The 15432-nt window shown below is 35.7% G+C and overlaps 2 protein-coding genes across 2 annotated transcripts; one reads left to right on the forward strand and one right to left on the reverse strand.

The window, feature by feature from the left end:
* Window positions 1–1692: 1692 nt before the first annotated feature.
* LOC127834556 (S-crystallin SL11-like) lies at window positions 1693–4008 on the reverse strand. Its single transcript, XM_052360544.1, has 4 exons — window positions 3849–4008; window positions 3209–3346; window positions 2660–2755; window positions 1693–2285 (listed from the first exon to the last, which is right to left on the reverse strand). The coding sequence occupies exons 3-4, from the start codon at window positions 2751–2753 to the stop codon at window positions 2155–2157; spliced, it is 225 nt and encodes a 74-aa protein (XP_052216504.1). The 5' UTR covers window positions 2754–2755; window positions 3209–3346; window positions 3849–4008; the 3' UTR covers window positions 1693–2154.
* Window positions 4009–12129: 8121 nt separating this feature from the next.
* LOC127834552 (protein PIF-like) lies at window positions 12130–14137 on the forward strand. Its single transcript, XM_052360540.1, has one exon. The coding sequence runs from the start codon at window positions 12145–12147 to the stop codon at window positions 13333–13335; it is 1191 nt and encodes a 396-aa protein (XP_052216500.1). The 5' UTR covers window positions 12130–12144; the 3' UTR covers window positions 13336–14137.
* The last annotated feature ends 1295 nt before the right edge of the window (window positions 14138–15432 follow it).

Raw genomic sequence — 15432 nt, forward strand, 5'->3', positions numbered from 1 at the left:
GATAAGGAATAATACGATCGCTGTTTGTTACATGTACTTACCTACTGGCTATCAGTCTATTGAATGTCTTTCGTGTGCCAGCTTTAGCAAATGAACTGAAACTGTTGTGTTTCATGAGTGTTTATTGGTTCATTAAATGAAATTTAAGTATTCACAGATCAAGCGACGGATGGGCGGTAAATTCAAGTGCAAACAATAAGAGAAAGTGGGAAGAGTTCTTACCAAATCCTTGTAGCGTGTTAAACGCGTGTTATCAAACATATGAAACAAACGAATTGTTGATATATGTTATTCTTACGAGCCTCTTACTATTAAAGACGCATAAGTGGGTGTAAAGTAATCTTAAATAGCATCACAACGCAGATGATTAATTTTGTAAAAGCATTAGTTTAATTATGTGTCAATGGCTAAAACTTCTGAATAAATATTTAAAACAAACAAGCTTTTACCGCGATCATTGTAAGAAAACAGTATTAATCTTTTACGAGTCGTTTTGGTTTCTCGTTAAGCAACTGAATTTGTTTTATTATTTTTTATTTAAATTAACACACATTAGTGTTATTGAAGGATGAACATTGATTTTTTCGAGAGTTCTTATCTATGTAACACACATGGATGCATCTGTGAATAGAGGTGGAATTGAAGTATTTACGTTGTAGGGATAAATTTTCAAACTGTTTTTCACCAGTCTATAGCGCAATAGTCGGATGACTTTAGTGTACGTGCAATATTGTTTAAAAAAATGTTTTTAAATTATGTAAACGTAATACAACCTCATTCCTGACACGCCGGAAATGTGACTAGTGCATATCAATATATAATTGCTTAGCTGTTCTGTATGGACGTTTTTGTTGCCGGATTATTTTCTGTATTATTTATCATGTGGAGGCCATGAGAGCTTACAAAGCAAAGAAAATAGAGGAGCAAATAGGCAAATGATATAAGATGATAATATGTTTGGTATCATTATCATGACATGAGAGGTTATGTTGGGTTAATACACGAGTACATGATAAAAACCTATAATTAACATCTAAGCATAGAATCTGTAAACTTCAGTAAAATAGTATCATTTTTAAAAGTACAGTAGAAACAGTATTAAATCAAAGCGTCTGCATAACGATATTAATTTACGAAATCGTACAAACAAACATATATGCGAATGTGGAAGCACTTCGCAAATTGCATAAGTATGGTAATAGAAGTATTATAGTATACAGTAATATAAACTGTTATACAGTACAACAATAACTGAAGTGACATCTTAAACGAACACACAAAGCACACTATGGTTACCTTGTATATATGGACAGTGGCTGTGCATTGAATTTAACTCTTTACTCTTGCTTTCGTACCTGACAAGTATGTGATTACACGTGGCACGCACCCACAACGCACCCCCCATACCCCACCCACACACACACATTGTTGGAACGACTGACATATTTATAAGTTTAATACAGCATTAGTAATTTTTTGTCTGATACAGCTTAACTTCGCATCTGAAAACACAACACTCAAAAGTTTTAAATTGGTTATATGACTTTCTATTGTGGTCCTTATCAATATAGTTTAAAGTCTGTCCCTGTGGTCAGAATGTGTTCTTATATTGCAAAATGAAAACATATGTTCTCTGAAGTCAGAGCTCCATTATGTTTAATATTAAAAATTAAACAGTGTACAGGCGTTCCCTTTACAAAGAATGGGGTCAAAACTGGTAATAACCCGAGGTTCATGTGGTTTACATTGCTTAAAAAGGAGGCGTCATGTTAGTCACGTTCAAATAAATTATGTCACTGGTGACAACAATGGCCTCGCAACTGTGGTCATGTGGTTTAAATATGTTCTAGTAGTCGATTTAGTAGACAATTGACAATAAACTTATCTGGTAAAGCAAACAGGCTTAATGTTTGCGCTGTTAATATTTAGGAAACCACTTTTTCTTCTAGCCGTTCTCCACGAAAAATGTTCGAATTACAAAAATAGGAAAATCGGACACCCATCGGGCCAAAAATTGCAAGTGCTATCTGGGTTTTATGTTTAAGTGCAACATGGCTCCAGAGCATTTCTGTATTAAAATTGCATTCACAATAGTACATTACATCAGTAATACTTTTAATGTAGAGTTCTAGAGTTTGTATCCGAGATAATAGTTCATATAGTTTGTACCCTTTCTGTCGCTTTTGGAGTTTCCAGAAATTTAAGCACTCCAAAGAAAATATCCTCAACTGTCTCTATGATCTGGTCTACCAACGCCATCTCTTGTGCGTTCTTACCATACAGATCTGGAAAATAGTATATACATAAAGGCACGGTAAATGATTGCTGTCCAATAAATGTACTTTTGAATATTGAGAGCTGTTTATCTGAAATGTTTTGACATATTCATTTTGACATAAATTTTTTTAGCATGTCGTTTTGACAAACGATTTGAAACAATGCACTTTTCATTGCCTTTGTACACTCGTTCAGTTACTTTCTTTCCGGTCTGAAACATAGCATGTGATATAATTATCTTAAACAATTCTACATATATGTCGATAACATTTTTGTTACATACGTGTCTGACAAAATGTGTGCTCATAAAAAAAATAATCATAGTGATAAATACACATTTCGAAAGCATTTTATGGTATACATGTAAAATAAATGTAATTACCAAATTGCCTGGCCAGGTAGCGAGATATCGCCATGCTCTGTGTGATGTTCGTCCGCCCGTCAACCTCGAGCACTGGTACGACATACTGGGGCATTGCTGGAATATTTAATAATTTCTTGTAAGCAAATATGATCCGCGCTCAGACTCTGGGAAAACCGGGTTTCATTCATGTGCGTAAAGGTTCATCCGAGATTAGCCTGTGCAATCCGCAGAGACTTATCATGGACGAAACTTTCCACTTATATGGTATTTTTCGTTTGAATGAAGTCTTTTTAGCGACAAATCAGTTTAAGCGGAAAGTGTCGTCCCAGATAAGCCTGTGCGGACTGAATCTGATAAGACACTTTACACACGTGCAATAAGCCCAGTTTTCCCAGAACGAGGCTCATAGGATTCGGCCATTTCCTTTAATAATGCGATCTCATGTGTAACCATCGAGTCCCTGAATGCGACCTTTATGAATGTCTGTCCTTATTACCTTGCAAAGTTATAATAACACACGCGAAGAAAATTTAAGGTGCATTACATTTAAAAGCGCAAGTCACTCACTGTATTTAATACCGGGCCACTCTCTGAAGAAGTCTATTCTACGGTCGACGAAACTTTAACCTGCGGCTGAGAAAATCATTCGAGATAGTTCACCACGGCCTTTCCAGTCGAAATAAAACAATTTGTATCTGTGATCTTCTGAAATCCGCAAGTTTTAAAACGGTTAACCAATGGGATACGATGTTAACGATGGTTTCATGGTTTTCTCTCCTGTTGAAATGCTACACATACATGTATGATCAATATTTGTGTCATTAAAGGGCAAGCAATAGAAAATAGGAAATGAAAATAATTAATTAATTGTATATACTAGGTATCCAATAGAGTTGGGCTTAGCATTCATTTTAGCTCAAATATTGCATCATAAGTTATATTATAGGTCGCCGTTGTGTTATGGATATGGTGTCCGTCTTGCGACCGGGAGGTCATGGGTTCGATCCACACTGTGGAAGCTTTCTTTAGATCTCCCCCAAAGACACCAAGTACAGGTTCTAGGCCCAGGAAACGGACTCGAGAGCGTTTTAATAAGCCTGCCGCTAAGTTATATTTACCGTGCGAAGCTTAATACGACAGGATCTTAAAGATATTAATACGGAATATGTGAAACCTTATTAAAGAGTATTTATTAACGCAGAAATACATGTATGAAACTCGCGTGTCGTCTGCCGTGTGCTCTGCTCGTGGAGCTGTCCTGTGAGGTCGTCGGATCTGATTCCCGGGAATACACACTCGAACTTTCGGTTTTCCGAGAAATGAAGAATGAGGCCGACGCCAACCGCTATCAGGATGGCCAGGAAACATAGCACAAATGCTATACAAAAAGAATAGTACAGTGTATTACGAATTCCAGAGATATTGTGTTCTTATACTTGCAACACAACTGGGTGGTCGTTTTCATAATTCCATTACTTTCTATGTTTAAGGTATTATTAGAAACATGTTGTAATAATAATAATAATAATAATAATAATAATAATAATAATAATAATAATAATAATAATAATGATAATAATATAGTAATAGTAGTAGTAGTAGTAGTAGTAGTAGTAGTAGTAGTAGTAGTAGTAGTAGTAGTAGTAGTAGTAGTAGTAGTAGTAGTAGTAGTAGTAGAAGTAGTAGTAGTAGTAGTAGTAGTAGTAGTAGTAGTAGTAGTAGTAGTAGCAGTAGTAGTAGTAGTAGTAGTAGTAGCAGTAGCAGTAGTAGTACTAGGAGGAGGAGGAGAAGGAGGAGGAGGAGGAGAAGGAGGAGGAGGAGGAGAAGGAGGAGCAGCAGCAGCAGCAGTAGCAGCAGCAGTAGCAGCAGCAGTAGCAGCAGCAGTAGCAGCAGCAGTAGCAGCAGCAGTAGCAGCAGCAGTAGTAGTAGCAGTAGCAGTAGCAGAAGCAGTAGCAGTAGCAGTAGCAGTAGCAGTAGCAGTAGTAGTAGTAGTAGTAGTAGTAGTAGTAGTAGTAGTAGTATATATTTGTTTAAATTGAAATCTTACACAACCGAAAAAAGGGTAACCTGTGCGAATAGTTACGTGACAGCGCGACCCCTCGGCTCAACATTTCCCCTTGTTGCTAGATCCGATTTTATATCTTGAGTCAATGTTTATACCCGGTAAATATCACCGATTTCCAGTCACTGTAATTACCCGGTCAATATCACAGGTATTGAGTCACTGTAATGTCCTGGTCGATATAAATGGTATTAAATCACTGTAATTACCTGTAGCAAATTGTATAAATCTGGAAAACTTTTATCCAGCGGATAATTTTCGGTTATCTTCAATTGCGTGATAAGATAACCAAAAGTTATCCGTTGCATAAGAGTTATCCTGATGTATACAATTGGCCGCGGCGCCGGTCGATATCACCGGTATTGAGTCACTGTAATTACCCGGTCGATATCATCGGTATTAAGTCACAGTAATTACTCGGTCGATATCACCGGTATTGAGTCACTGTAATTACCCGGTCGATATCCCCGGTATTGAGTCACTGTAATTACCCGGTCGATATCACCGGTATTACGTCACTGTAATTACCCGGTCGATATCACCGGTATTGAGTCACTGTAATTATCCGGTCGATATCACCGGTATTGAGCTACGGTAATTACCCGGTCGATATCACTGGTATTGAGTCACTGTAATTACCCGGTCGATATCACCGGTATTGAGTCTCTGTAATTACCAAGTCAATATCACTGGTATTGGTCAAGATCACCGATATTGAGTCACTGTATTTACCCGATCAGAGGATAGTATTCTATAATGACACACACTTTGCAAGAGTGTCTGATCATCGCTAGCATTGTCAAGTTACTAGACTGGACAGTTTGCCCAGGCATAATTTTTAGTTGTTCGCGTAGAGAACAGCTAATGTTGTTGCTGAAAATTTCAAGTCAGTTCGTGTTATCTACGGAAAGCCTAATACCCGCTACACATTCATTATCTGTGCGAGAAAGAGTTGTATAAAATATGCAATAGGTTTGAGTTCTCTAACTATATTCATTCACAAATCGAAACATTATGTGAATATCGTGTAAAATGGAATAGTTACGAACGGAGCTTATATAGAAAATAATCAAAACACAATGTTTGTATTATACGTGTCGCGGAAGAGATTGTTTATGAATAAAATAGTACACTATCCGCTGAGTCAAAATGACGAAGTATAGGCCATTCATAATCTTAGGCTATTAATAGATTCGTGAAAACAACGCAATAGTATAAGGTTACGCTTGTTTATATGCTCTATATTTATAAACCGTTGAACACGAGTTCAACAATAACTTCAGGGAAACGATAGACAACAACAAAAATGCTTCATACTCGCTGAAACCGAATAACAAAATATAACGAGAATTATCTGTTTCGTAACCTCGTTCATGGTTCAACAGCGGGGTTTGATTTGATATTAATTTTCTGGGAAACGTTATTTTGTTCTCAACAGATAGCGGCGATCGTTTGTATTTATGGGTGCTAACAACGCAATAGTAGAAGGTTAAGGTTGTTTATATTCACAGTACTCAATTTATAAAACGTTGAACACGAGTTCACCAATTACTCCGGGTATACTATAGACAACCTCAAAAATGCTTTATAATCGCTTAAACCGAATATTAAAAAACAACTAAATATAACAAGAAAAATCTTTTAAAAAGGTAGTCGGCGTGAATGCTGACTTTGGAATAAGGTTTGCAATTTACGTTTCTAAATAAATAAATTGAAAACAAACGATTAACTGTTTTGTGTTTTTGCACTTGTAAGTCGCATATTCACCGCATGAAATGTGTGTTATCATCGTCAAACCACAAATTAGTGTAAGTAGATAAAAAATATACTACGGAAGTGCACATCATATGTGTCCTCACATGCCTTATTATGAGTATATTTCTTCACTATCGCAATATATCGTCTGTTAATATTTGATTTAAACGCTATTTTCTTTCGACGCATTCAAATCACACTTTCATAGACGCGTCATGCGAAAATGGGTCTTATGCGTTTCGGCCAGCGTTTCTTAAACGCAACATGTTCATTTGCGCAGTCTGGTCAGAGACGATGCTGTTCGCTATAAAATCAGTCAACGTGTTATGGACTCATTATGTATCTCCTTACCAGACTGAGAGATGCGCAGGCTGAGTGGGCTATATATATATATATATATATATATATATATATATATATATATATATATATATATATATATATATATATATATATATATATATATATATATATATATATATATATATATATAGCCCACTCAGCCTGCGCATCTCTCAGTCTGGTAAGGAGTATATATATATATATATATATATATATATATATATATATATATATATATATATATATATATATATATATATATATATATATATATATATATATATATATATATATAGCCGACTCAGCCTGCGCATCTCTCAGTCTGGTAAGGAGATATATATATAATTTCTAGCTACATACTTATAACCTATGATAATAGAAAACATTCCATCTTAGAACCATGCATATGTAAATTGCTAAACCTTTATGTATGGGGTACAACTCTTTTCGAACACCTTCGAATTATTTATAGATCAAAGGGAGAAAATACATCCAGTTCCTAAAAAATTGTATATAAGGTAATTGAAGTGATGGTAATATTAAATTTTAGTTATTCAATATCAATAAAACTTTGGATTGTTATCCGCTTTAAAAGCGTGGGGATATTGTACTGATCTCCGCTTTTTCTGTCCGTCCGTTCGGTCACTATCTGCTCCTACACTATCAGCACTAGAACCTTGAAACTTACACACATGGTAGCTATGAGCATATGTGCGACGGTTACGGCGACGGAATTTTAATCTGACCCCTGGGTCAAAAGTTATGGATAAATAAAAAAATTGGTAAAAAAAACTCATTTTACTAAGAACATGCGACGCACATGATAATAACTTTTGACCCAGGGGTCAGATCAAAATTCCAAATAGTGCACCGTCGCACATATGCTTATAGCTACCATGTGTGTACGTCTCAAGGTTCTAGTGCTAATAGTGTAGGAAGAGATAGTGGACAACCACGCCCACCCAAAATTTTGTTTTAACATAACTTTTTCATGTATACACAAATTGACTTCAAATTAATACTGAACATCTCTTATGAGAACACGGTCTATCTCGACCATCCATGTCCACATTACCCACCCCAGGGCCATTGATAAAGGTAAAGGCAGCTTGGTTCCCGTCCTCTTTCATATTTTTCGAGAGGTCCACGGGTACTACTTCCCCGTACCCCCAAATTTTGTTTCGTACTAAAAAAATTTCGTACCCAATTTACTTGCGTACCCAATTTTTTTTCTCGTACCCACATTTTTTTCGTACCGAATTTTTGTTCGTACCCAAAAAAAATTTCGTACCCAAATTTTTGTTCCTACACAAATTGTTTTTCGTACCCAAATTTTTTCGTACCCAATTTTTTTTTCAAATCCTGTATAGGCGGAAAGTGTCGTACCATATAAGGCTTTGCGGACTGCACATGCTAAACTGGGACGACATTTTACGCAGATAAGTTTAGCGCAGACATTTTACGCTGATAAGTTTAGCGCAGACATTTTAAGCAGACAAGTTTAGCCGAGATTTCCCAGAACGCGGCTAATTTTAACTTTGAATTAAACCAGTGGGCTATCAATATTGCGAGCAAGATGCTGATACTGATACTAAAGAACCCGTTGATGTGGTTTGGAGATTCAACACAAATTAATGGCTTCCTATCAGAAATGCATCAATATACGAACAAGCTCATTGCTTATTTTACCCTCCGTATTTCTGTAAAAGTGACTAAGCAGTATTACTGATCCTGACATGCGAAAACCAATAAATGAATTTTAAATCTGATAGTAAATCATCAACGGGATTATGTTTCTAAAGCGAGCGACTTTTTTGTGTACGATTTAGTATGTTTTGAGGTAAATAGCTCATGCATAAGATGCGTTTGTAAAGTATTCCTCTTCATTTTTTATTCAGGAAGTTTCAAGTTGTAATATACATAAATAGAGTTTATTTTGTTCTTTTTTCATTATTCTTACATTTATTTAACTTAAAAAAGATCAACTCGAAATACTGCAATTTATCACACAGGCTTAATTAGATTAGGCTAATAATACTATCGGTATGTACATCAATGCAATGTATAAGTTTCTGTTGTTTACTCTATATGCCATTGGCAGCTTGTCTCAAGAATTAGATATCGAAATATACCGACAAAATAGAGAATTGCTCTTCACATAATGTCTATCGAGTTTCATTGCCCCTATATTCATGCTTTGTATTAAACCTCTCGAGCCAAACATAATGATCTTATTTCGATGGAACACGTTCAAGTATGATGTGAAACTATTTTTTCCTTAACATCGGCATGGTCGTTAGGCTTTCCTTCATAGGAATATGTCTGTTACATATATAATACGTAAGTAACCAATTCAGTGTCATTAACGTCCCTCTCATCCATTTAAAAGTATTAACAAACTGACATGTTTTAAGATTAATTTGAAATTCAAGGTTTTTATCAGATGGACTAACATTAGTTTTTTAAGTCATATAATGTGAGCACGTCTGGAAAAAATGGTTCCTGAACGCCTGGATAGGCTGCCCTTATTTACAAGTTTGCTATTTTCAATTCAGTTTTGTATCGAAATGCATTGTGCTAAATTTTGCCATTTACGAACAGCAATGAGATTTTTAATGACCCTCGTCATGCGAAAATGGGTCTTATTCCATATGCGCCCATCATATACAAAAATGTATATAGCCCACTCAGTCCCCGCATCTCTTAGTCTGTTCAGGAAATACATAATGAGACCATAACACATTGAGTGATTTTATAGCGAACAGCATCGCCTCTGACCAAACTGCGCAAATGCACATGTTGGGATTAAGATACTCTGGCCGAAACGCATAAGACCCATTTTCGCATGGCGCGGCTATTAAAGTGTGATTACAATGTGTCGATTTAGAAAACTGCTTGTAAATCAAATATTAACATACGATATATTTCGATGGTGTAGAAATACGCTCATAATAAGGCATGTGAGGACACATATGATATGCACTCATGTAGTATAATTTTTATCTACTTACACTAACGTGTGGTTTGACGATGATAACACATATTTCATGCGATGATTATGCGACAAACAATTGCAAAAAATACAATATTTAAACTTTTGCTGTCAATTTTATTATTTAGAAACGTAAATTGCAAATTTTATTTCAAAGTAAGCATTTACGCCGACTACCTTTTTAAAAGATATTTCATGTTGTATGTAGTTGTTTTTTATATTCGGTTTTAGCGATTAAAAAGCATTTTTGTTGTTGTCTATAGTATACCTCTAGTAATTGGTGTAATTGGTCTAGTAAAACTCATGTTCAACGTTTTATAAATGAGAACTGTGGATATAAACATACTTAACCTTCTACTATTGCGTTGTTAGCACCCGTGAATACAAAAGATCGCCGCTATCTGTTGAGAACAAAAGAACGTTTCCCAGAAATATCAAATTTAACCCCGCTGTAGTGCAATGCACTATGAAAGAGGTTACACAGCATCCCTATATACTTTATCAGTAGAAGTTTTATTTTCCCTCATCTATTAATAGCCTCAGATTATGAATGACCTGGGCACAGCAAAAATACTACGTCATAAAGACGCAGCAGATAGTGGGCTATTTTAATCATTCATTAACATTCTCTTCCGCGACACGTATAATACAAACATTGTTTATTGAGTTTCTTTCTATATACGCTGCGTTCATAATCATTCCATTTAACACGATCTTCACATTATGTTTCCATTTGTGAATGAATAAAGCTGAAGAACTCCAACCTCTTGCATAAATTATACAACTCTTTGTCGTTATCAGGTTTATCGTAGTTAAGAGCAAACCGACTTGAAATTTTTCGGTACTAACATTCGCAAACGAACAACTAAAACTGCGAAATTCCTCATTCCATCGATAACGCTGTCCAATATTTGGAGACTTGGGGTGGTACTGAAGCAAATATATTACATCAATATGTTATATAACCACGTACGTATCTTCTGACAATTTATGGTATAAGAACGAGGATGCGTTTTATTGAGTATTGAGCATTCCGTGTATTTGATAATCTGAGGATGTTCAACTGAATAATGCTTAATGACGACAGTGACAAATGCATGTGCCTTTGATAAAAAATAACTCATCCCGTATTAGTGGTCATTTCGGTGTTTCATCATAACGCCTATGATATTTAGTTGATGAATCATTGTGAGACAAGTCAATCCAGTTTGCGTCCAAAAAAACAGCGCCACTGTCTGCAGAGAATACACGATTCGTGTTATTTTAAGAAAGAAGAAATTCATTAAAGAAAATATCCATATCGATAATGACTCCGGTAATTATCATTAAACGAGCAATACCACTTTAAAAAAGTCTAAACACAGTGGAAAAATATGTTTTATTTGTGTTCAACTGCATGTTTCTTATTAAGTATTGCGTTCACAACATAGAACTTACAATATGACATATATATGAAGACTATAACAATGTGGTAGCAAGAAATATAGACTTTATTAGTTTGCAGCAAGCACTTAAGTAACTTTTATGTTGCGTTAGGCTGCGTTAGTGATGAACAAGTAGATCTATTCTAAAAGGTAGAAACACGAACCAAGCGTTTAATGTATTTTTTACAATGTGCTGGGATACAAATTACAACAAAGGAAGATTATATCTTTAAGTTAAAACACACATGTAACGTTCAAACTGAACAACACACGTGAATTCATTTGATATTAAAAAAGCATTCGCACATGTTTTCTACAACAAAATTCAATAACATTTTAACAATCTAATTAATGTATGAATGCTTGCTTTTAATGGAAGTGTTGCTTTTCCCCGTTCGTTTCTTTTAACGTCAATATGACGCGCTTAGATTTAATGTTGACTTTAAGTTTCAAACACACAGCACCCAAGGATCATCCTACAGAGTCGCCGTTGCTAAGAAGCCAGGACATTCTGCACTTCCCCGTTGCGTTATCATACAAACCGGATGGCGCGCAGCCTTACAAATCACGAATATAACAAAAAAATAAACGCCTGCATACTATTATATAACTGATTTGAAAGTCATTTTCTCTCCTGAAAGAAAAGCGTAAGTACAGCGACAATACGGGATTCATTAAGGCAACTTTGCAACTTTATACGGGCTATATATAAACACTTTTATCCGTTTGTAGTTAATAACTGTAGTTTAATTTTTTCTGATTACTGTCATGCTACACGTTAATGCTGTATTTTGTAATAAAAAAGCATGTTAACGTTAAATGGAATGCGAAAAAAAATGTTATACACGTTTGTAGAAAACTTGTTCAAAATGCTTTATAAAGCAATTCTTTATCGGGATTTTTTTACAGGTTTTAACCAACGTTCAAAATGCTGAGTTTCGCTTTCACACTGACGTTCGTCTTGATCGTCGTACACCCAGACAGAGGTGCGGCAAATCCAACTATGGTAGACATATGCGCCGGATGCAGTATGAAGAATGGCGTAGGCTTCATGAGACATACTGATTGTAACAAGTTCGTCCATTGCTACGAAGACGGAGACAGCAAAGTCATTGGAGTAGTACAGGAATGCGGCCCGACAATGGCGTGGGATCAAGACCTCCTGACTTGCGTCGCCTCATCAACTTGCGCCGCCTCCTCTGGCATATGCGCCAGTGCAAAGGACGGCGCCACATTTCCTGACCCGGCGAATTGTAGAAGTTACTGGAACTGTTGGAATGGGTATCCGACCAAACACTGCTGTTCAGATGGTCAGTATTACAAAGAAAACACCGGGTGTACGCTAGACAGCTATAATAAATGCGATGGATGGTGCTCCATGTATCAATTGCCTACGGCAAAAATAATGTGCAATAACATTCGACCGGTACCCGGCAGTCCGAGAGAATATGAGCAGTACATTTCTGGCTGGGACTGGGTCCGCAGACCTTGTCCTGTTGGTTTACAGTATGTGCAAGAAGATTGCGGTTGCACGAAGTTTTCTGTTATAGAATTGGACACGTCATGTCGGCCAGAAGTGCCTCTGCTATTCAATGGCTCATATGACCAGTCGGTCACTTATGTTCGGTACGAGAACGTTGATATAAGGGGTGGGAGAGGAGTCTTTAACGGTGACAATAGTCAGCTGATAATACCGCGTTTTACAAATGTAGAAACCGACTCGATTATCATCAAGGTGAAATACACTTCCAACCACAGAGACCTTTCGCGACCACATAGTATCATCTCCAACAGCGACTGTGGCCTCACATCATCAATTCTCATCACCGAAGACAGCCAACGAATCAATTTCCACGTTGGTACGGTTACCAGATCGATGAACTTCGATACCGTAGTATCTGTAAACCAAACATCTTCTAATGATAAAGAAATTGTCCTCCGATTCAACAAAGGGGTGCTGGCTGGCCGACTGGGCTCCGATTCATCCGTTAAGTTTGGTATCCCGGGGGATATTCGCGGGACCCACTGCGCTCTTCATGTTGGCAAGGCCGACGTGGTCAATGGCAATTGGTTCAAGGGAGCGATGGAAGAGTTGTCAATTTACATGTGTGACATTTAGAACGACACGAGCGTTTATGATTGCCAATTTTGTAACCATACTCGATATTTCGAAAGTGTGACCACGTAAACAGTTTAGGTCTGCTTTGGACATGGCAATACATACGTGTTGGATACACGTATAATTATATGAACTTCCATATAGTATGCAGTATGACGATGTTTATTATTTTGGTTAATTCTTTAAGTTTTGAAAGGATATAGTGCATCGTCAAGTTCTATTCCATTTTTTGAAATTATTTACTTGGTATACTTTCAATTAACTTACTTATACATTTACATGTATCTGTGTTCTTTATGTGCACACAATAAAATTTGTTGTTCAATATTCTTTGGAAAATACCCTTTCTGTTATATGAACTCCTCTAATATATTTAATAGGTTCTTACACACTTCAAAATCCATTGTAATAGGCATCGTTTTGCGTCCATGTAAAATAAATTGACACATTGTATACATACATGTATGTTGTGGAATATTTACCTACGCTAAATGGCCTGTACATGGTCACCCTAAAATCTTTTTAAAGATAAGACGTAAGAAAATACATTTTTATTTTTATTTGTTTGAATCCGTTGAGAGTAAACGCCGCAAATTAAAAAAAAACAACATAAGTAATGTTAGATTCGTAACATTTTTGTTTAACATAACATTCATTTTACTGTTAATTTTCGTTTTTCAGAAAAATAAGTTTTTTGTGAATACTTGTGCGATGCAACCTTGATATACGTGTATTCTACTTGATTTATTCAATAGTAAAATTATAGCCTACAAAAGATGTCTCAGAAATTTTTTAAACGCGCATGATTGATTACAAGTTATATACAAATATAGTAGGCATGCATTTTCTAAATAAGAAAACAATGCTTTTACTTCAGATTCTGTAAAATTTCAAAACAAAATGCCTCCGATCTTTTATAATAAAGAAATTTTTTGATTGAATGTGTGTGATGGATAATACATTGTACATTGGTGGAGTATTGTACTTCAAAAATGTCGTTGTGACGAGATACAGCTTTGGTAACGTAAACGTTTTGAAAGCTAAATACATACACAACGTGTTTCTAAATAACAATAAAAACGCGTCAGAATGTAACTGCAATATGGGGAAACGATTTATATATCCACACAATTTCTTCTTAGCGACCCTGGGTTAAATTGATGATCAAACCGAGTTCGCCTAATCTTCACCTTGCAGCCTCATGCGATGATTGGACGAATTTATTTCAAAATATACACGTAGAAAACATATAGGCGAAACAAAAGTTTCGTTTAGTTAAATATATTCAATCGAAATCGTCGACAATTCTCTACCATTTGTAATTATTAATAAGCGGATTTAATTAGTGTCCAGACAAGTTCGTGAATAATAAAAAAATAATTAAAGGTTTATTTAAAAAGTATGTTGGATATAATATGCATGCGAATAATATCGATTTTAAACACTCGGATGCTTTATTTCACCGAAAGGGCTTGAAAGTCATGTTTTGGGTTTGACTTACAGATGCTCGACATACATGGGAATATGCAGTTATAAATCACACTCATTCCGCAGATTTGACGCACATGTTCACACGGAAAACGATCTAAAGACTTGTACGTTCAAGAAAATTATTCAATGCATGCTTAGGTTCAACTTGCTTTGGTTAAAATGAAGGAAAATGTCGAATATTTAATTAAATAATGTTTAGTTTGTATGAAATACATTCTATTATGATGTTTGAAAGCTCTCGGTGCCTATCCGATATATACTTTAATGTACCCTTGGTACTTACGACATGTTTTGATTTGTTTTAGGCTTCCGTATAAGAAAACACTTTACAATTCATTTTGTGACAATAATCAATTTTTTTGACATATTTCAGTCTTTTTATGAATATATGTGTATTAGGGCTTCTACATGTTAAACAAACCAACTGTTTTTTTATGAAACTGAAATGGTTTATATCTCCGTTGTATACTGCTACATGCTTGTGAGCTCTATTTTAGTTTCCAGAATATGAAGTGATCGATGTAAACTGGTTCTTAACTTGACCATATATCGTTTTTCTTTAAATATTGACAACCCATGCTTTTCCCATCTTAGTGAAAAAAGAAC

This window comes from Dreissena polymorpha, chromosome 6 (genome assembly GCF_020536995.1).
Source record: "Dreissena polymorpha isolate Duluth1 chromosome 6, UMN_Dpol_1.0, whole genome shotgun sequence".
NCBI lineage: Eukaryota > Metazoa > Mollusca > Bivalvia > Myida > Dreissenidae > Dreissena > Dreissena polymorpha.

Bases quoted from the DNA above. Each gene is read 5' to 3' on its own strand.
- LOC127834556 (XM_052360544.1), bottom strand. From the start codon at position 2,753: ATGCCCCAGTATGTCGTACCAGTGCTCGAGGTTGACGGGCGGACGAAC. The intron at 2,286-2,659 runs GTAATTACATTT...ACTATTTTCCAG, and splicing joins CTACCTGGCCAGGCAATTTG to ATCTGTATGGTAAGAACGCA.
- LOC127834552 (XM_052360540.1), top strand. From the start codon at position 12,145: ATGCTGAGTTTCGCTTTCACACTGACGTTCGTCTTGATCGTCGTACAC.